Source organism: Notechis scutatus, chromosome 1, assembly GCF_049901735.1.
Source record: "Notechis scutatus isolate UNSWTSFEM ecotype Mainland chromosome 1, rNotScu1.2, whole genome shotgun sequence".
NCBI classification, from domain to species: domain Eukaryota; kingdom Metazoa; phylum Chordata; class Lepidosauria; order Squamata; family Elapidae; genus Notechis; species Notechis scutatus.
The window spans coordinates 39,491,622-39,517,241 of NC_142009.1; the positions used below are offsets into that span (position 1 = coordinate 39,491,622).

The window sequence follows — 25,620 nt, forward strand, 5'->3', positions numbered from 1 at the left end:
TTATATGCAAGATAGCAAGCAGGTTTTTTGTATGGCACTGAAGTCAGCTCATTTAACACAATCAGCCAATATAGGAGCCTTCTGCTTAACAAAAACCTCTTAACAAATATTCTGCAAATATCAACTCTACCTTTCCAGCAACTTAAAGGGTAACAAAACACTGGGATATAGTGGCTTAACAAAATAACTTAGGATGTTTTGGAAGGATTGCTGGCTTGCGTCTCCAAAGCACTGGAAAAATAAGTGACTCAGTTTTAATCAAGACTTCTTTTTCACACCAGTAATTTCTAGAGCAACTATTCTTGACATTTCTTTTACAAATTTGTTTGTCAATGTTAAACAGCTGCCTTAACATAGGATGGTATGATGTAAACAGGTGTTCCACTGAGGACACAGTGAAGGAGAAGAATGAAATCAGTCATTACATTTACTACATGCATGCTTTACAAGTAGACCTGGAGAATGCTTATCAGAAATACAAATGGCAATTATCTAATGAGGGATTAATAGGTATGAATATTCACATTTAGATTAGATTGAGTAACAATACTCATTTGAAGTCTGTTTTATAGACAAATTGGAACTCCGAAGTAACACTAAACTTTGTAAGTAACTGCTTTATTCCAAATAACATTATTAATCTGGCATTGTATTATTATTCCTATCACCTAATGCAGGGATCCCCAACCTTTTCGACGCCGCGCCCGGTTCCGACATCAGCTGGGCGCCGCGCCCGGTACAGCGTCAACTGGGCGCCGCCATCTTTTATGCGAAAAGGCGCTTCGGTGACGTCACCGAGCGCTGTTCGTCATAAAAGATGGCGGCGCTACGCTTCTGGTGAGCTTTTTCGGGTAGAAATGGCTTTCTACCCGGAAAAGCTCACGAGCGCTGGCGCCGCCATCTTTTATGACGAAACAGCGCCGGTGAGCTTTCTACCCGGAAAAGCTCACCAGAAGCGCTTTTACCAAAAAGATGGCGGCGCCCAGCAACCAGCGGCCCGGTAAGGCTTGTTCCATGCCGGTACCGGTCCGCGGACCGGCGGTTGGGGACCCCTGACCTAATGCATTGAGAATAGCTAGTTGGATACAACAGATCATATAAGACTAATGTACCATGATTAGAAGAAGAAAAAAGAGCCATATGAGATCCGCATCTTAAAGAACTATGTTACCAATCAGAAAAAGTCTCTACCTTCACATTGGTTTCTTGGAAGGATCTTCCACCTTGTTTTTATCACATTTTCCAAGATCTGCAGGCCATAATACTGAAAATTGGAGAAGTGAAATATGTGAATATACTGGAGTTAATAACAACTTTCAGGATACTCATTTGAGCTGACATCATTCACACTTTATTAAGATTATGTTGATCAAAAACAAATCTATCACCCATTTACTAGTTTTTCCCATGCATTTTCCTCATTTTTCCTTTGCTAGTCTAAAGCCCTGCTGTTTGGTCATGATCACACCAGAGGGGGGCAAATAAAAAATGTTTTGGGAAACCAAATTAATTATCTTTAGGGGAGAAAATCAGCAGTCAACAAAAATCATGGCCTAAATGACTGTTTGTAGCTTCCAAATATACAGTCAAGTTTAGCAACTTGGATGTTTATGGGCTTTCTGTCATTTGAATTGTTAAGGTTAGGGCTTAACACTAAATCCAGTAACATCTTCAGAAAAATCTGCTTCCTAAGAATTGGTGCGTTTCTTAAAGAACAGCAAGACAATTCAGGTTTATTTCAAGGTACAATAATATCTCCCCTATAATAGCCATATCTATAGTTTCAATATTAATTTTTGTATTCAGTCAAAAGTTCACCATTTTCATATATACCTTGAGGTTGTTTTACCTTCCAGGTAAGCCTGCCAATATATGTTTTGAAAGCAATGTATTTATAGGGAATGAAAATTCTTCAACCCATTTTATTCCTTTTATCTCAGCATAAAAATATTAAATATGACCTCTATTATAACTTGCATAGAAATAGAAATATATTTAAAGAAATAGCACAGCGGAGGAGGAAAAGGGGTCAAAGACTTGCTGATAGTGAGAAGATGGGAGGCAATACCTGAAAGGCAAAATTAGGCTTCAGTAACAAAATGCTGGTCAAGATTTGGCCAAGAATAAAAGTTCTTCAATACTGTTAGTGTCTATACAGAATAGGGTAATTTTAATTTCAGCCAGAGGTATCATGTAAGTTCATTTTAAATGAATAGCACAATGTAGACTGTCCCAAACTACACTGTGCTTCCTTCAAAGGTTTTTGAGACTTGATTTTAGCTTTTCGTGCATTTTTCCTTCAAAGTTTATTGTTTAATCTCTTTCAGATCTAATAAGCTGTTCTACTTCCAGTACAGAAGGTGGTAAAACATTTTAAATTTATAGCTGCAATTTAAAATACTATAGTTACTTATGAATGTTGGGAAACACATTATCTATAGCAGTGGACTGTTGCTTGCTGTTTCTTCAGCAGGCCTCAGTTTAAAAAAAAGAAAGAAAAAACATAACTACATCTAAAACTGAACAGCAGGTTGCTTTCTTGGCAATCGGAACTGATGCCAAAGAAACAGCAAGCAAATCTTTAGCAATTTGCAAATCTCTTATTTCTTCTTCCTATTCCACAATGCATGCAACTTCATTGTACTGTGGCCTAAATCTTAAATGAACAAACATTTCTATAGAACAGTGCTGGCATTCATGAAATAATAGCATCCATAGCAGCCAAAGCACCAGACATGAACAACAGAGTGTCATGACAAGACTTCACCTGTTACGATGATTCCCTCTAATCAAAACTGTACAGTAGATACCAGTGCAAGTATCTTTCTTGTTTTAATATTAGTTCCACTTCTCTTAAGACTAACTGGTTTCCAACATTAATTTCTGTCCCCGGAGAGGATACCCATCAGTGTAGCTGGTTACAGATCTAGGAGTTTCAGAAACAAGTTTTCAAATATTGACTACCACAGGGATACACAAAAAGCTGAACAGTTTTTACAGCTCAAAAGTATAGCCACCTCACTCCCATCCTGCAGCAAGTTCTAGAGACACAGAATGGCAGGAAGCATTGTTTTCTTCTTATTGATACAGAAAGATGCTTAGAATATATCATGAATAAACTTCTATTTACCAAAATTTCACCCAATCATCTGGGGCAATAAGAGTGCACAGGTATAAAGCTATTATCACACTACTCTATTCCATCTACTTAGCAGTTATGAGCACTTATGCATATAAAGTATGGGTACTTAGGTAAAGCATCTTCTCAAAGTATCTACAACTGATCACTCCAACACTAAGGACTTATTTACCAGAAAATTACATTATATGCCCTTTTCCAGGCTCACATCATTAATGCAACTTTACTTCAAATTATTCTGAAAAGCCCATATTTTCATTTAGCCTGGAGGATGGTACTAGACTCTTTCACAAATGCACATTTAGTTACATATATGCAAAGCAGAGCAAGCAAATAGGCAAGCATGTTTTTCTTTACTTTTGTTATGCAAGTATTTACACTTAGTTCTAAAAATTAACATATTTTTTTTAATTAAAGCCCCCCAATGCCTACAATCTCTTTAAAAAGTTCTCAGGACTACCTACAAAAATTTATGCACATAAAATTGCTAGCTGTAAAACATACTCTACTGTATGTTTCTCCAGGTCTCAAAAACATTTTCAAAATAAATGATAAAATGAAATTAAAAAAGATGGGACAGAAATAGCAAATTGACAAAATAATGTATCATGATCCCCATGGCAGAAATTTTTAGGGTCATTTATTCAATGAACCAACCCATTCCCTCCCACCACCCAAGAAACCAAAACAAGGAAAAAAAGCAATTGATGAACAGAATTCAGTTAAAGGGAATCAAAAGGGTAGACCTTGTGGAGGCCTGCCGTCAAAGCCTAGCTGTGTCAGTTGCACAGGAAGACACCCCTTTTCTTCCTATTACAAGCAATCAACATAATGGAACATTATGATTAATATCAGGTAGTGTTAACAGCTTTAAGAAAAAAAATGACTGCATAAAAGCCAAATGTCATAGTGCATAAATTTAGCACCAAATCATTTGCAATTTATGTAAATTGAAGAATTCTTTACCTGTTGCTTTCTTTCTGTTCCTCTAATCATCTCATTTTTCACAAGACAAATTTGTGTTTTAAAAAATACTGTTGATAAATCAACTTAAACATTAGTAATGTCTGTGAGTATAAAAAGCAAAGTTTACCAGGCAAGCAAACAGGCAAACATGGTTACTTAAATTTAGTACTTTGAGGAAGTTCTTAACCTTGTCCTAAAATTTACGAAGCCTTTTTTTAAAAAATAAGACTTTGATAAATATCATCCAAATTCTGTAGGAACTATTTGAAGCATGGCTGTACATTATCTAGAACAAGGTATAGCAAAGTATGTGTGTGCACGCAAAGAACATGGCCATGCACATGTTTCTTCAGCTATATGACAACCACTTTAACATGTTTGACAATTTATATTTAAACCTCTAAATTTTCTAGATCAAAAACAACTGCAGAAGGCTGAGAAATGTCCACTACAGCCAGCCACTATCCTGATGATATGGCTTAACTGTATTACAAGTATAAATTGTATTTAACAGAAGAAAGTATCTGGGGTGCCTAGCCTGTTTTAAACTACATGGAGTAATACCAATGTAAAAAAAAATTGAGGAACATACTTTCCCTCAGTTATGTGCATATGACTTTCATTAATATAAATGAAAGCCAAACACAATCTTAACATGATACAGCTATAAAATGTTATTACACTCAAATCTGTTCATATTCAAACCATAATTTTAACACCAATCCCATGTGACTCAAATTCTCAAGCCTTTTACAAGAAAAAGTAACCAATAACCTCATGGAAATACCATGTGATAGTATAGGGTTAAGTTAAAGAGATTTGCAGGAACAAGCAAAAAATTAAACAAACACTGAATCTAAAAATTGAGATACCTTCCTCAAAGTCTGAATGGAAGAAAGGAAGGACTCAATTAAAAATCATGTACTTACTTTGGTGTTCATATTCTGAGAGAATTCCAAAATAGTATCAACTCTTGTCCATGCATCAGGGTGTTCTTTTAAGTGAGTCAAGACTTCTTGTGCCATCCTTTGCTAAAAAGTTAAAACACAAATAATTAATACCAAAGTAGCTTGCATAAATAATTTCAAAATAGTGCAGATTTCAAATAGCTGAGACACATGGAATAGTCACCAAGTTCCAAAAATCATAGATTTTAAGATAGAAGTTAATGCATTCTAAAGTGCTCAAGTTAGCAAAAAGTCACATCAGGAGACCAGTATTTTCTTATAAATGGGGAAAGTAATATTTGATCACATACACCACTTTATTAAAGTTCTAAAAAAATAAACCTCTGAAAACACCCTTCCGGACAAAGAAAAATCTCTATACTTCCAATTGTAACTTGAAAAGCAAAACTGTGAATATCTACTCACAACACATGTTGTGAGATAGATATGTAACAGAATGCTCTCAAGAAAAATTCAAGCTATGAACTTACAACGTGAATGCAGGTAAGTAGCAAAGTAAAATTTTGTAGCATCAAACTTTAGAGCCTAGCATCTAGTGTCAGAAGTCCCAAATACAAATATAAAAGCTTGGATTGTCTCTTGGACTTATACATTCTAACACGTTGGATATTATTCCATAACTTGATTAAACAATGCAAAATTAATTTTTAAAGATTAATTTCTCTACTCCTATTCACTATTGTAAATATCAAAGAAAGAATGTTAATTGAAGAAAATTTTTCATTAATCCTGAACATGAACAATGGTGCCAAATAATCTGTAAATGTATATGTTTTGCTTGGCTCTGGGCAGCATGCAAATTAAAAACCAAAGAAAAACAACAGAAAAGGAGAATGATCATCCTGGTGGAACAGACATAAGAATCCTCACAAATATAGCCCATTGCCCATCCTAGCCCAGGATTGAGGGAAAAAAAGTCATACTTTCAAGGGCTATTTAAAGTAGAATTGGGGACATTCAACTTTCCAGGTGGATACATCCAAAAGGGAAGGTTGGAAATTGGGCAAACATTCAGGATTATTGGATCCAGTGAAGATTTCATTAGAAGGATCATTGCCTCCTCCAAAACTTCCCTCAGAGAAGAAGTCACCACCAGAGAGACTAACAATTTTTTCCCAGGAAGACTTCACTAACCAAGGACAAAAATCTAACAGGTGGCCAGATTAACTAACCCAAAATTCATGTTTGTTTCCTCAGGAGTTACAGAATCAAATTCTTCCCAGGTAAGTGAGCAGGAACATGTCTCATTCACTATTGGATCACATAAACAATAAAACTAAAAGAGCTATCACCAAAAGTTTAAGTAAGCTATTGGCCTTTCAGTTCAAGTACTGTGATGCAATCTGTACTGAATGTGAGCATCAGCAGATTATATTATCAAAAACTCTCTCTAAAGTGTTCTGTGATTCTATTAAGGTAGTCCTCAACTTATGACAATTGAGCCCCAAATTTGTTGTTAAGTGAGACATTTGTTAAGCAAATTTTGCTCCATTTTACCTTTCTTGCCATAGTTAAGTGAATCACTGCAGTTGATAAGTTAGTATCTGTTATTAACTGATCACGTGACCTTAGGACACAGCACTGGTCATAAATATGAACCAGTTGTCAAGCATCTGAATTTTGATCACATGATTATGGGGATGCTGCAAAGGTCATAAGTGTGAAAAACGGTCATGTCACATTTTTCAGTGCCGTTGTAACTTTCAACAGTCATAAATGAACTGTATATTATTTTCTGTATATTATATAAATAAGCATATTAATACTGTAATATTACCGCTTCCTCAGGTCACTTTATTACAAGTCAAGCTATAAGGTCATTCTTAGAGAGAACAACTTGTTTCTTCCTTTGCAGATCTGAGTATACTTAAATCCCTTAATGGATATCTAATTTCTAATTATGTACTCTACCTGGGCTCCTTCTCCATGATACAGGCAGTTCACCACATTATCCAACAGATTTATATCCAACTTCTGGTTGAAATCCAGCAGCTGCCGTGCTGCATGGTCTGCTAACATTGTCATAATTGCTGGCATAGATTACTGAAATTGTAAAGAAACAAATCAAGTGAAAAATAATTTTAATTTTTCTAAATTCAGCAAGGCATTTTACAAAGATGACTACATTTTGAAGAATTGATGACCATGAAATATCTGAAACGACAAAAATTAATTTCCAAATTATAGATTTTAAAAATGAGATAACAAGAGGGGTTTCATCTCAGAAGCTGGGCTGGCACAAACACTAGAATAGTTGGTGGACAGATTTTGTTTCAAGACATTATTGAACCAGGCCATAAGATTAAACCATAACACAGATTGTTTGAACACTGTATGTTCCGTGAATATATTGGTAACCCAGTTACTGAGGTGGGAACTGAAGTCTCTTCAATGTTACGTTTAAGTAAAAATATTTTATTCTTACAAAATAAATCATTAAACATTACACCCAAAATTAAGTTTGAATTTTAATATATCTTTATCTTTATTGTAAACATGTGTATTGATAAAGAATGCAGTTCATTTTCAGTAGAAGTACAACAATTTTTGAAAACTATAGTGAATTATTTGCCTTCTTCGCAAGCCCACTAAAATGATCAGCAGTTGGAAGCCTGTTGCCTGTTTAACATATTACCTGTAAGAAACACCCATTATTCCTTTCCTAACTTTTAAAGGACAATCCTATATATGTCTATGCTAATCCTACCCTATGCAAATGTTCTACTTAAGTTAAATAGGATGTGTTCCCATATGGGTAATAGCTTTCCTCTGATGCTCACCAGAAATACAGATTACAATGCCTACTAAATGTTGTCACTGGTTATAACTGATTGATGATGATGGAATTGTAGTTCAGCAGATTTCAGGATACTAGATTGGAAGGATATTTATGACTAAGCCTTCCAGTGGTTCATATTGTTTTGAAAATGGTCCCATTAATATTTACTATTGGAATCCATAATATAAATGTGTAAAGAAATAGCTAAACAGATGATTATGTTGAGGTTGTTTTAATCTGGCAAATCAAGGCTGCAATCTCATTCATTTACTCTACAAAGCCCTCTATTGAATTCAGCAGCTCCAACCTCTCTTAAGATTGAACTTTAAATATCCACAGAGTACTCTTATTGTAAATTGTATATACCTTTTGCTATTAATAACAAATTTTAACTATATACACACCTCCAAATGTGATGTTTATGTACATCAGATAAATAATTTCTATGCTATTGGAAATTACTTCTTTATTTGGTGTGACAGAATAATTTTCCTTACAATCATTGTCCAAAACAAAATTAAACATATTTTTCAATATCTAATTATACTTTTCTCTGGTATTTAATTCTGTAGTTCTAAGTCTCAACAAACACTATTTCCATTCCTGGTTTTTCTTGAGCAGTTAATATGCACATAGAAACTTTGTAGTGGGCATTTACATGAAATTTCCACTGATGCTTACTTTTCCCTTAAGAAAATTATTTTCTTAACTAAGTTTGTAGTAGTGGTCAAGTTAGAAACTAGAGGTTCTAGTGCCACCTTAGGCACACAGTTAGCTGGGTGACCTTGGGCCAGTTACTTTCCCTAGGCAGGAGGCAATGGCAAATCACTTCTGAAAAAGCTTGTCAAAAAAACTGTAGGGCTACCCAGACAGTCTCAGAGAATTGGTATGACTGAACAGAAGAAAAAACTTCACTATCACAAGGAATGGTGGCTTATAAGAACCAGTTGGATATGATTGCATATTAGAAACTTAATCAATGGAATGGAAACATTCTTACCACATGAGCTCATTAAAATGATGTAGCTGCTTCTAATAGACAGTACAAAAGGGCAAGGGCAGATACCTTACCACTGTAAGATCTTGATACTTTAAAGTTAATGCTGCATATATTTACTAATTGCAAAAGATAAAGTGAAAAAAGCTCTTAAAATTGCAAGCTTAAAAATTAGACATAATGTAAACTAATTATTCTAATTGGTATATCTAGTTTATCAGTAACATGTATACATCAAATAATTATAAAAAAGAATACAATACAATTTGAAATAAATGTGGGCAACCATCCTTCAATGTTCAGGGTTAACAAACTTACAACTTGAATAACTTATCTCTGCACTTCATTTAATTCCATTAAGTTCAGCACAACCAATTCATCTTTAGTTATCAGTGTGCTACTAAATGTAGGCTTCACGAAGTTTTATATTTGTTCACAATTAGGTACTTCATATAAAATCTTGTCAGATAAGCTGTGTAAGATGAAAAACCTTTAACTGACTCCAAAACATAGTATTTAAGGACTGCAGTCTGCCCCTCCCCGTACAAAGACGCTTCAGTAATGTTTCCTCGAAACAAGAAATTAACTTAACAGAAAAATTAGCGAATTAAAGAACTTAAGGCTTAATTAGAAATGGGCCAGTAACATAAACAGAGAAACCGTACGCACATGGGATATATCCAAGGGAGACCGCTACGTTCACACTTATACACATACACACACCCATTGGTTAGGCCTTGGCTGCCGCCCTTCCACAACAGGCAGACACGCTGCAGAACATGCGACATCCACGCTACTGACATACAACTAAGCTATGTGACTTTGTTTTCAGAATTGTCCCAAAGATATTTTCGTTTTTCAGCACAGAGCGGACCACGCATAAACAGATTATTTCTTTTCCGCCCTAAGACCAGTAAAGAGCACAGCAGGGCCGCTGCAGCCCCTCCCTCCTTTCCCTGCTTTCTATACAGGGCCCCCACGTGATCCAGGCGGACGTTTCAATACTGCTGCACGGAGACACACAAAAAATATTTCTGGAAACTTCCACTCCTAATAATTCAGATAACGCTCGTTCTTTTCTCTACCCGGTCCCAGTCTCCCGCCTTGTCCTTCATCTACCTATAAGAAAAGGTCCTCCTTTCATCTCCCGCCAGGCCCTTCTCTCTCCCGCTTATGTTTTAGTATCCAGCTCCAGTTTCCTCATCTACACTTGCTGCTTTGCTCGTCCCACCGCCATGCTCCAAGGATGGCCTAGGTTGCTGGAACCTGCTACATTTTCCTTCCCTGTATGATTACTTTTATTTCCGATTTCCCAAACATCTTCTTTGAACTTCGTCTTGCTCCAAAGCTGGCACCTACTTAAGGCCTATGAGATACACGCCCCTTTCTCTTTCTGCTTTCCATGTGGCTGCAAGTACAAGTCTTCAAGAACGACCCGCTTATTATCTCTGTACTACGAAAAAGCTTCGTACTCCCCATTTTTGTGTTCCTTGGAAACAAGATTACACACCGTTTACTGTATACAGTTTAGGCCTGGGGGATGAGAACCATTATTTCAAATAAAAACCAAAATGCATCTGAGAATTGCTAAGCATAAAGCAATCTTTCCAGTAGATCTTTTCACATCCAGCCCCTTCCACGAGAGTTCCAGTTGATTTCTCCAGGGATTGCTTTCCTTTACACCCCAACTTTTTTCAGCAAACCCCTTTCCCCCCCCCTTTCCAATGTAATGACCCATACATGTGTTTTCATTGATTGAAAGTTCTCACTTACCTAATTGAGTAGCACAACTATTTCTTCTAGAGGCAAGTAGTGGAGAGGAGCAGTTTAAAAAAAAAAAGAAATCCAAGCAAAGCTAAAAAGCACGAGGAGGAGGAGTGAAGAGATCTGTCCAGCCTTCCTTCCTTCTCAACTCCCCAAACAGATACAAAAGAAAGGTATCTTTCTCTTTTCATAAGCAGTCCAAAAGTCATTCAAAGCCCACCCACCCTCCCCCCAACTCTCCGACTAACAAATGGGGGATGGAAAGGTGAATTACAGAAAAAAAGGGGTAAAGAGGGTAACAACACACAAATCACTTTCTGTTTCTTAAAGTTACAAATTCGCCCATAGAAAAAAACAGGGCTTGGCCATCCATTCAAATGTGTACCCAAGATTCACCCCCTTTTCCAACCACCCCGAAAAGACACACGAGGGTGAGGGTGCGATTTGATTCGAGGCAAGTTCTTCCACCGGGCAAGAAAGAAGGTACGTACTCTCTACTGGTTTCCCTCTCCCGCCCTTTCCTTAAAACATTAAGTTGGAGGGGCCGTTTCTACACCCACCCCCCACATAAACAATAACTTATATTTTAAAACACAGAGATTTTAAGGAGACTCCCTCACTGCCTTATACAGGTAAGCAAGTCAGGCTGAACACTGAAGTTGAGGGAGACCTGCCAATTTGGGAGGAGGGGGGGATTTAGGGGCCTACAACACACCCACAGCACGCTCCTTCCCACTCCAAAATTAAATAGGTGGGGAAGCTAGAAAACGCTCACTTGGCTAGACCCCCACGCCTGTTTTGGGAGTCCCTAATTTTTAAAAAAACTCAAGCACTTTTCAACCACCCGACTCTCGGGAGTCAGTCAGACGGCCAGTCTTTGGCTGGGCTGCCTCCCCCTTTCTTTCCTCACACTCTCCCACTGCACGGGTTGCTTTCCCCTCAGTTCACTTCCATACCTAACCTCCGTCCCTTCTATTTTAAACCCCTGCTTCTCCTCCTGCCAATCCACTCCTGCGCTTAATGAACCCCGCTCTGCTTCCTCGCACACGCGCGCCCTCCAGCAGTTCCTCCTCTCTCGCTCGCTCGGCCGCCCCTCCCCACACGGTAAAGGCGGCAAAGGAACCGAGTGCGTGGGGCGACTGCTTTTCTTTCTCTCGGACACAATTCCCCCCCTCGCTCTCACTCGCTCTTTCGTTTCCCCCCCGGCTCTCGCTTTCCTTCGTTGCTGCTGCTTCTCCTTCCGCTCTTCCCGCTCCTCCTCCTCTAGTGCCACAGACTCGGAACCGGCTCAAACCGGTTCAGACTGGGAGATTCCATCTCGGTTTAGTTTTCAGCCCATGGCGCCTCCGAGCGTGCGGGAGGGGAGGGGGAAAGCCTCCACCCCAAGCCGCCCTGTCTTCCCATTGGCTCCAAGAAATGACGGAAAGAAGAGGAGGAGGGAGCTTCAAAGTAGAAGGGGATCCGCATACACACATAGACCATCTAACGGGGTTATAGGCAAATAATAGATCTCGGCATTTCATTGGTTAACCGGGACATCCATCTTGCTTACACTACCCCTTTCGAACGGGCGAAGCTCTTGTGTGGGAAACCTAGCTCTTTTCCCCCTCTCGTTCTTACTCTTTCCCTCGTTCTTACTCTTACAGGAGTGGAGAAGAATGAACATACTGAAGTGCAAGAGAGAAGGAAAAGTAGCCGCTTTTTTATTGGAGCAGGAGGATCGTCTCTCTAATTGTTGTCCCGCCCCATCCCCACCTCTATTTCTTCCCGCCTCGACCTTTTTTTTTTCCCTTCATGCCCCAATGTCTTCAAATAGCATTCACGAGGACTGGTTCTATACTTAAGCCGTACCTCTCATTGGGTGGCAGCTTTAGATGACGTCAGGAGGCGAGCTCGAGGCGGAGGAGACCGTTTACGGCAGAGCTCGGGGCGTCGTAATTGAAATTGTGAGCGGAAGATGCTGAGGAGGAAGGAGGCATTGATCAGGCGACGGGTAGAGATGAGAAGGAAGGACGGAAGGCTCCCTGTAGTTCAAGAGGCGATGGTTCTTAGCATTTGGAAATTAAGATAACCGTGGAGCGTTCCTTTGTTTCTGAAAGAGTTGTTACGTTGATATGCCAAACCGTCGAGGATTCTTGCGACACCTGCATCGTTAATCAATTTATACCTTAGTCACTAAGGCTAAGCGTTTGAGCCTGGAAAGTGCTCTTTGATTTCGGTTTTTTGTGTTCACCCATGGAAACAAGGGAACAGTTTTCTCAACTGGTACTCAACAGGAGGATTGGACTACAGACTTGCCATGACTGGCTTATTGGAAATTTAGTTTGAGAAGTGTGCCATTATTTATATTTTATTTGAATTGTTAGAATTATACCTCATATTTCCCTCAGAAGGTCCTCTTCTGCTCCTTGTCTCTGTTTGGTTTCACATGCCTTATTTTTCTAAAAAATACTAAAAATAGTTTAATATTAATATTTCTTGCACAAATAGAGCTTTCAAATATGTTAACTATATTAAGTGTACAGAATACATTGCTCAGTAATTCTTTCTAAACTAATATTTGATCATGGATTGCTGATGCATTAGGAGTATATAAATACCACCTTGTGCATATTCAGTAAAATTATACCAAACTTACTTAGCTTTCCTTTCCCCCTCCCCATCAACTTCTCCAGTATGTCTATTGGCCAACATTGTAGTGTTGGAAGTTAAAACCCACCCCTCCTAGGAAAATGAAATATTTTAGGATATACTAAAAAGGCACAATACTTCCCCTAAAAGAGAAGTAGAAACTCAGAGAAGCAGAAACTCACCCCTCCCAACCATTGTTAATGGGCCATTAAGGCCTGGGTCAGTCTTCTCCATAACAAAGATCTGCCTCCTTCAGGCAGACCCATAATAGGAATCCCAAAGCCCTTTCATTACATCATCATCCAGCAAGGCTCAACCAAGCCTGGGATGCAGGACAGCCTACAGCAGGGATGGCTGAGGAATTCTGGGAAATGAAGTCCACAAGTCTTAAAGTTGCCAAGTTTGGAAACCTTTGGCCTGCAGAGTTGCCCCTGCATGCCCCATGGGAGTCTGACAACCAATCAGAATACAAGCTCAAATTCAAATCCCAACAAAGGCATAAAACCAGGGACTCTCTGCGCCTCTCCTCTTTTTCCCTCAGGAGCTCCAAGGAATGTAATCCTGTCCACCATTAAACCATCTTTCCAAACAGCCTCCATGTTTCCAATGTCTTTTTCCCCACTTGGAACTGAACCCTGAAGGATATTTCTTCCAACAGTAGAATCCAAGCTGAAAGATTATGTCTTATCTTCCATATGTGATCTCTAAATTGGCTAGCAATTACTAAGAAACTATTAACAATTCTTTGTGCACTTTTTAAATTTGCTTACTAATAAGGCTAACCTGGGGTCTAATGCAATATTGTTGTTTTCAAAATCTGCATATGCCAGACATTTACAAAACTTTTGAATTTTGCACAAGACCCACGTGTACATACATTAAGTTTCTTATATTTTTGCCAACACTTTTGCCTTGGTATTTTCCTAGTATCGTTAATTTCATCATTCAAAGAGTTAAACACCATCTGTGTAGTAACTTAAATGTTGTTTCCTGATTTTTAGTTGATATTGATTTAAATTTTGCCAATACAGAAATCCAAAATATACTACAGGTAATCCTGAAATTATGGCCAAAATTGGGACTAAAATTTCTATTGTTAAGCAAGGTAATAGTTAAGTGAGCCATGCTGAATTCTATCTTTTTTATAGTAAGTGACCCACTCCAGTTAAATGAATCATGCAGTGGTTAAGCAAATCCAGCATCCCCCATTGACTGGTCCTGGGATGGTCATAAATGACAATGTGACCACAAGATACCAATACCACCCTAAATATATGCCAGTCGCCAAGTACCTAATTTTGATTATATGTCTGGGGATGCTGTGATAGTTGTAAGTGCGGGGACCAATTGTAAGTCATTTTTTTCAGTGTTATAACTTTGGTTACTAAATGAATGATTGTGATTTGAAGACTACCTGTATAATTAAAAGTTCACTTAATTTTCCAAACTTTTAAATCACATAGACTACCTATAGTTACATAAAATAAAATCTTGTAAATCAAATGATCCTGATAATGGAATAAAGTCTGAAAAGAAATAATTAAAGTCTCTGGTCAGTTTCAGCATGAGCCAGTTTGGTGTAGTAGTTAAGGTATCAGGCTAGAAACCAGGAGACTGAGTTCTAATCCTATCTTAGGCAGAGAAACAGTTGAGAGACCATGACACTTTTTTTCAGCCCTGTGAAGGAGGCAATGGTAAACCATTTCTGGAAAATATTGCCAAGGAGACCAGGAACTTTTCTGGGCAGTCTCCAAGAATAGGACATGATTGAACAGAAGAAAAAAAGTCCTTTTTATTGCAATTCTTAAAATAAATTTATTTATTTTAAAAAGAAGAATGGCATAAAAAGTGACTACTAAAATAAATGTACTGCTTGCTTCCAAACTGCAGATATACTGTACAAAAAAGGGTGTTGATATTTTACACACAATAATTCTTTTTTAATAGCTAGAAGCTAATAATGCTTATTTTCATTCTGAAGCCAACTTGGAAAATGTTGAATAATTAGCATTTCTATGTATAATATTTTAATGTGGATGTATAAATCTATTAAGTATCTTTGCTATTTCTGGATAATTGCTTTAGTAAGAGATGGTGAGTTTTACATTTTTAAAAATGTGTGAAAACCAGTTATAAGTCACTTTTTTTCAATGCCGTCGTGACTTTGAAGAGTCACTAAATGAACTCTTATAAGTTGAAAACTACCTGTAGATATGTTTGAGATGACAGCCAGGATTTTAATGATTTCCCTTAATGAAGCTTTTGAGTGATATTCCTAATAAATAGTTTAACATTTGAAAATATAATTGCTATATTGCTTTATTACATTAATAATTTAAGAGTTTTTATCAAAAGTTCATAGTATTTTTTCATAGAACCTTGCTGTCTCTCAAGGTAATATACAGGGCAACCAAAAGGGTAGAGATGAGAAGATGGGGAGATGGGAGGAAGTTGGAGGCAATCCCTTACCTCTGAGAGAGACCAAGGCTGTAATATCTTGGATTGCAGTGGGTCCTAGCTAACAACCTGTGGAATTTGGTTAATGATGACAACGGATTGCCAGGATTGCTATTGCTAAGCAATAGTCATGTGATATCATGCTTTCTGACTACATTGTTTAGCGAAGGAATTCTGATTCTAATTGTGATAATAAATCACAAATTGAGAATTACCTAAAGTATTTTCTCACCAAATATCAATCAACCACATTTTAACTATTTTTTTAAATCTAAGAAATTACAAATTTTATAAATTTGGATATATGATTAAAACAATCCATGTTTATATAACTATACTGAAATATTCTCATAGAACAATATTACCTCTGGACAAAATTTAAAGAATATAAAAATTGTCCTTGGATGATAAGTTGAACTTGACATCATTTTCTTGTAGTATATCTTTAAAGAAAATAAACTTACTTTTGCTGTATTTGCAAACAAAAATCTATACTGGTTAATATCCAAAGAGGTACAGCTCTAGCTTTAGATTCTTTTGAAGTTTGCATCTGTTTACCAGTTTGTATCAGTTTATATAAAAGAGAAAGCATTATTTTTTCTGTGCTTGATACATGTAATTTGGAGAAATACAATCAGGTGTAATTTCCGTTTTTGCTATTCTTTTATGTTTCATGGACATTAAAGCTTCTTCATTATTATAAAAGGTTTATTTAACCAGGTTAATTATTGTAGTAATAGTAGTAGTAGTACTGGTAGTAGTAGTAGTAGTAGTTCGATTCAAATTTAACTTATTCAGATATATTCTTCTCTCTCCATTCTTTCATCTCCAAACTCCTCTAATTTGATTTATTTCCCTCTAACTTCCCTTTAATATAATTGGGCATTAGAAATTTTCTTTTGAGACTTGATCAGTTGTAAGAACTTTAGGTATCTAGAATTGAAAGGCTTACAACATTAATTGGTTCCTTGTCTTCATTCTTCTTTCCCTACTCTTTTTATTTTTGTGCTGAGGCTGCTAGCTGCTCAGTTAAATAAAATGGAAATTTGGCATGATAATGGTTTTATGGTGATTTTGGAGGAATAAATAAATTCATACATCCTAATGATAACTTCAGCAGGTAGGTATATTCTCTTATGAATTCTCATCCATTTTTAAGTTGTCAAGTTAGTGACATGCAGTTTACCTTCTGGTATAAATGTAATAGATTGTCTGCATTAGAAGAAGCAATCAATTTTATTATATTTTATTTCTAATCACTCAGCTTTAATTATGATTCTGATTTCCAGGATCAGGTTCATACTACCTAAAACACTAAAGTTACACCTTCAACTAGCTCAAATGTAATTTTGCTCTTGGTTAATTTATCTTGATTTAGTTTATTTTGCAGTTTTGCAACTTCTTCAGTTCTACATTACTTTGAGACAAAAGTATTCTGTGCCTTTCATCACAGATTTGCATAACAATTTTCCATTGTATTTACTTCTTTTTCTTATGATTTCTTTCACAGAATTTGCCCTTTTTTTGCAGCAACAGCAGTAGCCAAAGGTTGAGTTGACATTTTTATTTTACTTCTAATTTGCCCAATAACTGAAGCTCTCTAAGCTCTCTACATGTTACTTAAAATGTAAGGAAATTCTGAAAGCATAAAAGCAAAACAAATAAAATGCAATTAATAAATTGCACAGGGAAGCTATAAAACATGATATTTGGTATTTGATATTTGAAGAGGCGCTTAAAACCAAAGATTTGTGGAACAGGAATATTTTTGCCTGGTGACAAATGCGATGCTAAAAATAATAGAGCATTCTGTAAACCACTGCCTAGAAGCAACTCTGTTAATTTGATAAATTGTCTTTATCAATAGCAATTTGTTCAACAAATAAGTTGCCTATTAACATCTCAGCTCCCATTTATGTGATATTAAAATATTTTCCAGACATGCTTTAGTTTATTTTTCCCTGCCTCTCCCAATGGCCAGCCTCTAAAAAAAGATTCCCTGAGGAGTAAGAAGTCAGGAGAAAAACTGCTATAGTAATTCCTTCCCTCCAGAGGGCCATCAGAATACCAACTGCTTTGTGAAGAATTCTGAATTTCTTTTTGAAACTCTTTGCTTTTGTATTCTAAATACCTTAAATAATTTTATTTTGTCAATAAACTTGGATACATTTTAGATCATTTATAATAGATGTTTTCTTTAGAGATTTTCGCACATGCTGCTTTTTATACTTCTATTGTAAAAACTGGCCATGTATTACTTTTCCCTGCATTTTCTTCTATAGTATATATGGATTACCAATTCATAATAATTCTTGATTATAGACTTCAGAAGATGCAGAGCAGAGCCTCTCCCACTATATATCAATGGAGACTGTGGAAAAAGTTCATAGTTTTATATTTCTAGGAACTCATATTTCTGACAACCTTACTTGGTCAGTCTACACTATGGCCACTGCAAAGAAGGCCCAACAGCACCTGCACTTTCTGAGGCTGCTGAAAAAGAGTGGTCTGGGTGAGAAGTTGCTTTTTACTGTTCTACCATCGAGAGCATTTTGGGATACTGTGTAACGGTGTGGTATGCCGGATGCTCTGTAGTGGATAAGGAGATGCTCCAGAGAGTTATAAACACAGCACAAAAAAAATCATCGGTTGCTCTCTTTCTCCTTTGGAAGAGATTGTGAAGACCGGACTTCTCTCTAGAGCACTAAAAATCTCCACAGATCATTCTCATCCTGGACATTCATATTTTGAACTGTTACCATCAGGGAGGCGTTTTAGGTGTCTTAAAATGAGGACTAATAGACTGAGAAACAGTTTCTTTTCCAAGGCAATAATTGTCTTGAATCAAACAATGCATATGTGATTTAGCCCGATGTATATAGTGGAATTTTTAAACTATCTAACTTACTATATATTTTAGATAGGTTTTAGACTAGGTTTTTAATAATTATTTTAATTATTTTAATTTTTAAATACTCTGCAGTGTGATTGTGATGTATTTGGGACGCTGTGCTGGAGTAGCTTTCAAATTTCATTGTATTTGTAGAATGCAATGACAATAAAGGTATTCTATTCCTATTCTATTCTATTACCGAATTTCTCATTCTCCCATGGTTGCAATGTTTAACACATTTTAGTAAAAATCATTATTAATTTACAACACGTATTTAAACAAAATAAAAATCAGGCATTTTCTGCTTCAGTTTTCAACTCTGACATATATATGTACTATTTTTATTTATTTTCACATTTTTGAAGCACCCATTCACATTTTTTAAAAAAATAAAGTTTTATTTGGGTTTTCACACACAAAATACAAGTAAAACATCTTTTTTGAAAATAGCATGGTCCCGGGTTGAACTTCTTTATACAGACACAAAACTCAATTTTATGCTCCTTTTTGTATTCTATTCCATATCTTATACTATTTTACATTTTCTATATAGTTTTTCCCCTCTTTTAATTTTCTCAATTTTATTTTGATTATCTCATCTCAATTCAAATCATATTTATACTTTTGTCTCTCCTGTTTCAATTTCATATTATCTTTTCTCATTAAACAAATTTTCTCCTGTAGTTACTAATTGGAGTATGACACCTTTATATCTTCCAGTTTGAGCTTCTTCAGCGACAGATCAAAACCTTGTCTCTGCGAGGCTTCGATCCATGCTTGCCGCTGGAGCGCCCCGAGCCGGCTGGTTTCAGGGCTAAGCCACCCTGTAGAGGTGGTGAAGAGGGGGGAGACTGCCAGCAGGGTTGAGGAGAGCCGCATCTCTCCTCCCCAGCTGGCCATTACTCCCTTTCCCGAAGGCAGTTGCAGCGGTGGTCAGAAATGGCCACCACAAAGAAGAACTCGACTGGAAAAGAATGTGCAGGAGGAAGATAAGAGAAAGTTTTGGTTGACCGGGTCAAACAGCAAAAGCAACAAATAAGGTACCCTGGAATTGAAACTGTTAAAAAACAATAACATTGTTCCCTAAGAAGATTTTTAAGCTGCGAAGGAGAGAGTAAAGAGAAAAGATTTGGTTTTCTCCTTTTCCTATACTGACAGCTAAGAGACTTAAGCAAGAAATTGGAAAAAAATCCACTTTGACATCAATAGGCATTTAATGCTGAAAATAAAAAGTCAAAGGGATAATAAAGATTTCTGGATAATAAAAAGCTTTTGAAAACAGGAAAGGAGAGAGAAAGAATAAAAGGGCAGGATCTGGAAGGGAGGAGACTGCCTGGAATTAAAAAAGAACTTACAGCAAAATCTCAACAAGACTTCCAAAAGATACATTCTAACTGAAATATCGCAACAAAAACCCCAGGAAAAGAAAGTCAAAAAAGAAATAAGATATAACTCGGGACTATCTGGATTACTTGATGATTTGTGGATTCTTGGTTATTGTTTTGAATGACTAAAATCAATCGGGTGGTTGTTTAAAACTTTTTAAAATGGCTCCACTTTTAGAAGAACTGAAGATGGAACTTAAAAAGTACAAAGAAGATGCACAAGAAGGGAGAGGTTCTTTTGGCTTCGTATTTCAGTTTTTAGAAATGGAGATTTGGAATTATGAGAAACAACAAGAAATACCTGCAGAACAAGAAGATTGTGACAAAGAAGAAGCCATCTTTAATGAACAAGTAATCTTAGATGGGGGGAGGAAAGGGGAGAAAGAGAATGAAAAGTTTAAGATTGGGAAAAACAACTCCAAAAAAAAAAAAATGAAGTGAAAAATAAGTATAAAATCAGAAAGTAACAGAAGAGGGAAATGCAGAAGAGGGAATTAGAACTAGAGAGACAAGGGGGTAAAAAGGGGAGGGAGAAGATGAGAGGGAAGAAAGAAAGGAAAAGAAGTTATAAAGGACAGAAGCAAAATATAGAGAAACAGGGTCTATTTAGAGATAATGGGTGAAAACTTAATGGAAAAAGGGATTCTGCAAAGGTACATAAGATAGTATGGTTATATTAGAAGCAGAAATAATTTTAGAAAATATGAAACTATGATTAAAATGTCTGATAAAATAGCTATCGTAATTTAGTGGAATGCTTGTCAATAAATGAATATGTAACAAAAGGTATATTTAATGATTTATAAAACGTGAAGAGAAATAAGGGAAAAATTAATTATGGAGATTATATGTGTTTTTAAGGAAGTATGATATTTAATTGAAAAGAAGTGTTAAAGATGTTATGGTTTTAATGATTATTAATGATAGAACTGAACTGGAATGGAATGAGGGTTTATAATTACATATATTTACAATCTTTCTTTTTTTTTAAAAAGAATATAGTGTATATTATAAGAATGTGCCAAGCAGAATTCGATTGGAAGTTATGTATTATGTATTATATTGAAGGTCATAAACTTAAGGTATATACTGAAGTTTAAATAAGAGTTGAATGGATGTAATTAAAAGATATAAAGGTCCCATTCACATTTTTGAAAGAGAGGGACTGTGGGCAGTGTACAATAAAATGTTAAACTATAAAAACAGCATCTTAAAATTTAAAAGGAGGCAAGGGTATTAAAACCTGTTAAAATTAGTTAAAAATGGAGGGGTATAAGAGCACTAGCCAGCCCCACAGCTGCATGACCCTCTGGGCTCCCCATACAAGGTCACAGAGCCATGTTTTAATGCCTTTTCGGAAGGTCAGGAGAATTAGGATCTGTCTCACCTCTGGGAGGAGAACATTCTAATATTTTATCAAACAAAATAACCTTAATTTAGGCAACTTGCTATTAATCAAAGATAACTTGCCAATCCTTTTTTTAAAAAATAACGTTTTTTATTTTTAAACACAAACATACAAAAACATAAAAACATAAAATCCTCTTCCATTTTATATACATACAGTGTGTCAGTTGGTTACGTATCTTTTGTGCTATACTTTTGTAGTCATTTACTCACAGTTTATATCAATTTTCACATTGTCAAACTAACATATGCTTATATATTTATCAGTTATTAATCATCCATGACTAAACTATTTATTCCATCATTTTATATGAGATATTCCAAATTTTATCTTAAAATTTATGTTATACCTTCAACCAATGGTTATATATGTCTATATTGTGTTTTATATCAATCTATTAAGTTTCTATCACAGAATTATCTATTACATTATCTATCTATTACATTACCATGTCTTTTTATCCAACCATTGATAAAACAAATCCCATATCATAGAAAATTGTTTATCTTCTTGTTCTCTAATTTCAAATGTCAGTTTACCATTTCAGCACAGTCCATAATTTTTTTTGATAACTTCCTCCTGCATAGGTATTTTGTCATTTTCCAGTTCTTCGCAAATACAATTCTAGCCGCTGTTAAAACATTTACAATCAAATATTTCAGTTCTTTATTGTATATGTCCGGTATGACTCCCAATAAAAAGATCTCTGGTTTAAAGTCTATATATTGTTTTATCATTTTTTTCCAACCGTGTGTAGATTTTAGTCCAATATTTCTTTGTGTCTGAACACGTCCACCACATATGGTAATATGAACCAGGCATCTGATGACATTTCCAGCATTTATCCGATTTATTCTTAAACATTCTCGCAAGTCTCGTCAGGGGTAGGTGCCACCTGTAAAACATCTTATACAAATTTTCTTTATATGCACTTGACATTGTCATTTTATAATTTTGAGACCACACTTTTTGCCATTTTCCCAAATCAATCCCATAACCAAAAATTTTTCCCCAAGCAATCATTGTTTCTTTAACTTGCTCCTCCTCCAATTTAAATTCTAATGTCAATAAAGTTTTTTTAATTATCTTTTCATCAGTACCCATCAAAATTTTATCTGTCAGTCAACTTATCATAAATACCTTCTGCCTTGGAGTCTTTATCAAACCTAGATTGTATTTGCAAATAAGAAAACCAATTCATTTTTACACCTTGTTCTTGCAATGTTTGCATAGATTTAAGTTCACCCTTTTCATTCAATAACTCCCCATATCTCATTGTTTGTTCCTTTTTATATATTATTGGATAAGAAAAAGCTTCAATAGTTGATATCCATGTAGGAATTTTTAAATAATATTGTCTTTTTATCTTCTCCCAGCTCAAAAACAATGCCTCACGAATATAATATCTTCTAAAATACCCCTGTCTTTTAGTTCCCTTATACCAGAGAAAGGCATGCCATCCCAGTAGCAAGTCATGACCTTCTAAAATCAATAATCTACTGTTCCTTAATCTACCATTCCTTTACCCACATCAACTTTGTCGCCTGGTAATAAAGCTCCCAATTGGGCACGGCAAACCTCTTATTCTTGCATCTTGTAACAGGTTTATTTTTATTCTTGCTTTTTTACCCTGCCAAATATATTTCAACACAATTCTATTTAAATCTTCAGAAAACTCCCTAATTGAATAGGAATTGTCTGGAATAAATATAAAACTCTAGGCAATATATTCATCTTAATTGTGGATATTCTCCCAATCAATGATAGTTGCAATTTTTCCCATTTCATCAAGGCTGTCACAATCTGCTGTTTGAGTTTAACATAGTTATCTTCCTTTAGGGTACTGCATCTTGGTGTAATATAAATCCCTAAGTATTTAACCTTGTTCGTGACCTGTATTTTTAAAGTTTCTTCCAACTCTTTCGTCTTGTTAACATATTCTTTGTTAATATCTTTGTTTTGTCTTTATTTATTCTCAAACCTGCTACTTTTCCATATTCTATTTTTTCTATTAATTTGGGTGCTGTTCCCATTGGGTCTTCTAATATAAATACCAGGTCATCTGCAAAAGCTTGCAATTTATACTCCTCCTTTTTAATTTTCATTCCTTTTATTTCTTTTTCTTCTCTGATATTCCTGTTCAACACTTCCAATGTTGACACAAACAGCAGAGGAGACAATGGACAGCCTTGCCCTGTCCCTTTTCTTATATCTATGGATTCTGTTAATTCTCCATTCACCATCACCTTTGCAGTTTGTTCATGATATATTGTTTCAATGGCTTGGATAAATTTCTTACCAAAGCCCATTTGTATCACTTGCAGTAAAATAAATCACCAACTCACATTGTCAAAGGCTTTTTGAGCATCTACAAACATCAAGGCCATTTGCTTCTCAGGGTGTGCTTCATAATATTCCAGAGTATCCAAAATGATTCTCACATTGTCTTTGATTTGTCTCTTTGGCAGAAATCCATTTTGATCAGTATGAATAAAATTATTTAAGTATCTTTTTAGTCTTTCTGCCAAAATTGAAGCAAACATTTTATAATGTGAGTTCAGTAAAGATATAGGTCTATAATTTTTAACTTGCTGCAAATCTGTACCTTCCTTCGGTATAAGTGTAATGTACGCTTCTGACCATGTTTTTGGTATTCTTTAACATAACTTCATAACTTCTAGAAGATGAAAATTCAATATTTCCTGAAAAGTCTTATAGAATTCCACTGGCAACCCATCTGGACCTGGAGCTTTCCCAGCATTCTGTTTTTTTAAGGCTTCTATTAGTTCCATCATTGTTATACTTCCTTCTAACATTGTTTCAATATTTTTGGGTATCTGAGGTAAATTCGCTTTCTGAAGATATTGCTTGATTTTTTCTTCTTGAATATTCTCTTGAAAGTATAGTTTTCCATCGTAATCTTGTATAATTTTTTTTCTTCTCATTTCCATAACAAACCTGTCCTTCTTTATTTATCAATTGGCTAATTCTTCTTGCTTCTCTTTCCTTTCTCAGTTTATAAGCTAGCTATCTGCCTGGTTTATTTGCATCTTCAAAGTAATTCTGTTTCACACTTTTTGGTGCTAATTCCTCTTTTTCATTAGTCCCATTTTATGTTTAATTATATCCATTTTAATTTTAATGTCTTTTTTTATGGGAACTTCTGTAAGTCTTTTTCCAGTCTTTTATAGTCATCCTCTAATGTCTTAAATGTCTTTTTCTGTTTTCTGTTTCTTCTCCTAATATAATCTATTATCAAGCCTCTTGTGTAGGCCTTCATTGTATCCCAGAGATTCTGTAAAGATGTATCCTCTTTTCTATTTTCTTTGAAGAAGAAAACAAGTTCTTTCTCTATTTTCTGTTTAAAGTCTTTTTCTTTCAGAATCATATTATTTAGAGTCCATCTAGATCTCCTCTTGTATCCTTTCCAAATAACTGATACTGGATTATGTGCTTGTTTCAAGCCCATTTGCTTGTTTCTATTTCAATCTGTCATACATTAGTCAATAATTCTGCTGACACCCATATCATATCTATTCTAGACCAGGATGTGTGTCTATTTGAATAGAAAGTATATTGCTTACTTTCTGCATTTCTCTCTCTCCATGCATCTTTTAAATTAAATTCTTCTGTTATTTGAAGGAAGGATTTTGGTAGTATCTTTCTAACTTTCTTTGTTGTTTTCTGTGTTTTATAGTCCAACCGGTCATTAATTATTCCATTAAAATCACCCAACATACAGATATTAACATAGTCCAAATCAATTATTTTTGTATGTAATTTCCTACAGAATTCTTCTTGTTTATCATTTGGGGCATAAATTGCGATTAAAAGTGTTTTAACGCTGTTATCCGTTATCTCCACCATCAAAATCCTTCCATCATCATCTGTATAAATTAATTCTCCCAAAATTGTTTCTTTAATATTTTATGCCACACCTCTTTTTTTCGATTGTGCCAGCGATGTAAATAATTTCCCTAATTTTCCTTGTTTTAGTATATATTCATGTTGCTTTTTAATATGTACTTCTTGTAAGCAGATTATATCAAATTTTAATTTATCTAATTTGTGAAATATTTTCCTTCTTTTAATAGCCGAATTAAGTCCATTTATGTTAATCGTAATCAATTTTCTTTCATCGATGTTAAGCTTTATAAGATGGTTTTATTGCTCTAGTAGATCGCAATTCTCGTTGTTCTCTGGGTTCACCACCTACTGCACCTTCTTTTTCTT

General features: G+C 35.6%; 1 protein-coding gene across 5 annotated transcripts in view; it reads right to left on the minus strand.

The window, feature by feature from the left end:
• XPO1 (exportin 1) overlaps positions 1-11,976 on the minus strand; it is a 62,357-nt gene extending 50,381 nt beyond the window's left edge. The window contains exons 1-6 of one of the 5 annotated variants that reach the window (XM_087961360.1): positions 11,797-11,967; positions 10,623-10,648; positions 6,985-7,116; positions 5,035-5,136; positions 2,768-2,926; positions 1,192-1,264 (exon numbers count right to left, since the gene is read on the minus strand). Coding sequence is in view for 3 of the 5 variants with exons in the window: in XM_026676743.2 (XP_026532528.1) it covers positions 1,192-1,264; positions 5,035-5,136; positions 6,985-7,110 (301 nt within the window). In the remaining 2 variants the exon portion in view is untranslated. Of the gene's footprint in view, positions 1-1,191; positions 1,265-2,767; positions 2,927-3,885; positions 3,950-5,034; positions 5,137-6,984; positions 7,117-10,622 lie in introns of all 5 variants that reach the window. The other 4 variants (XM_026676743.2, XM_087961356.1, XM_026676744.2 and 1 more) reach the window with 4 other exon arrangements.
• Positions 11,977-25,620: the final 13,644 nt, after the last annotated feature.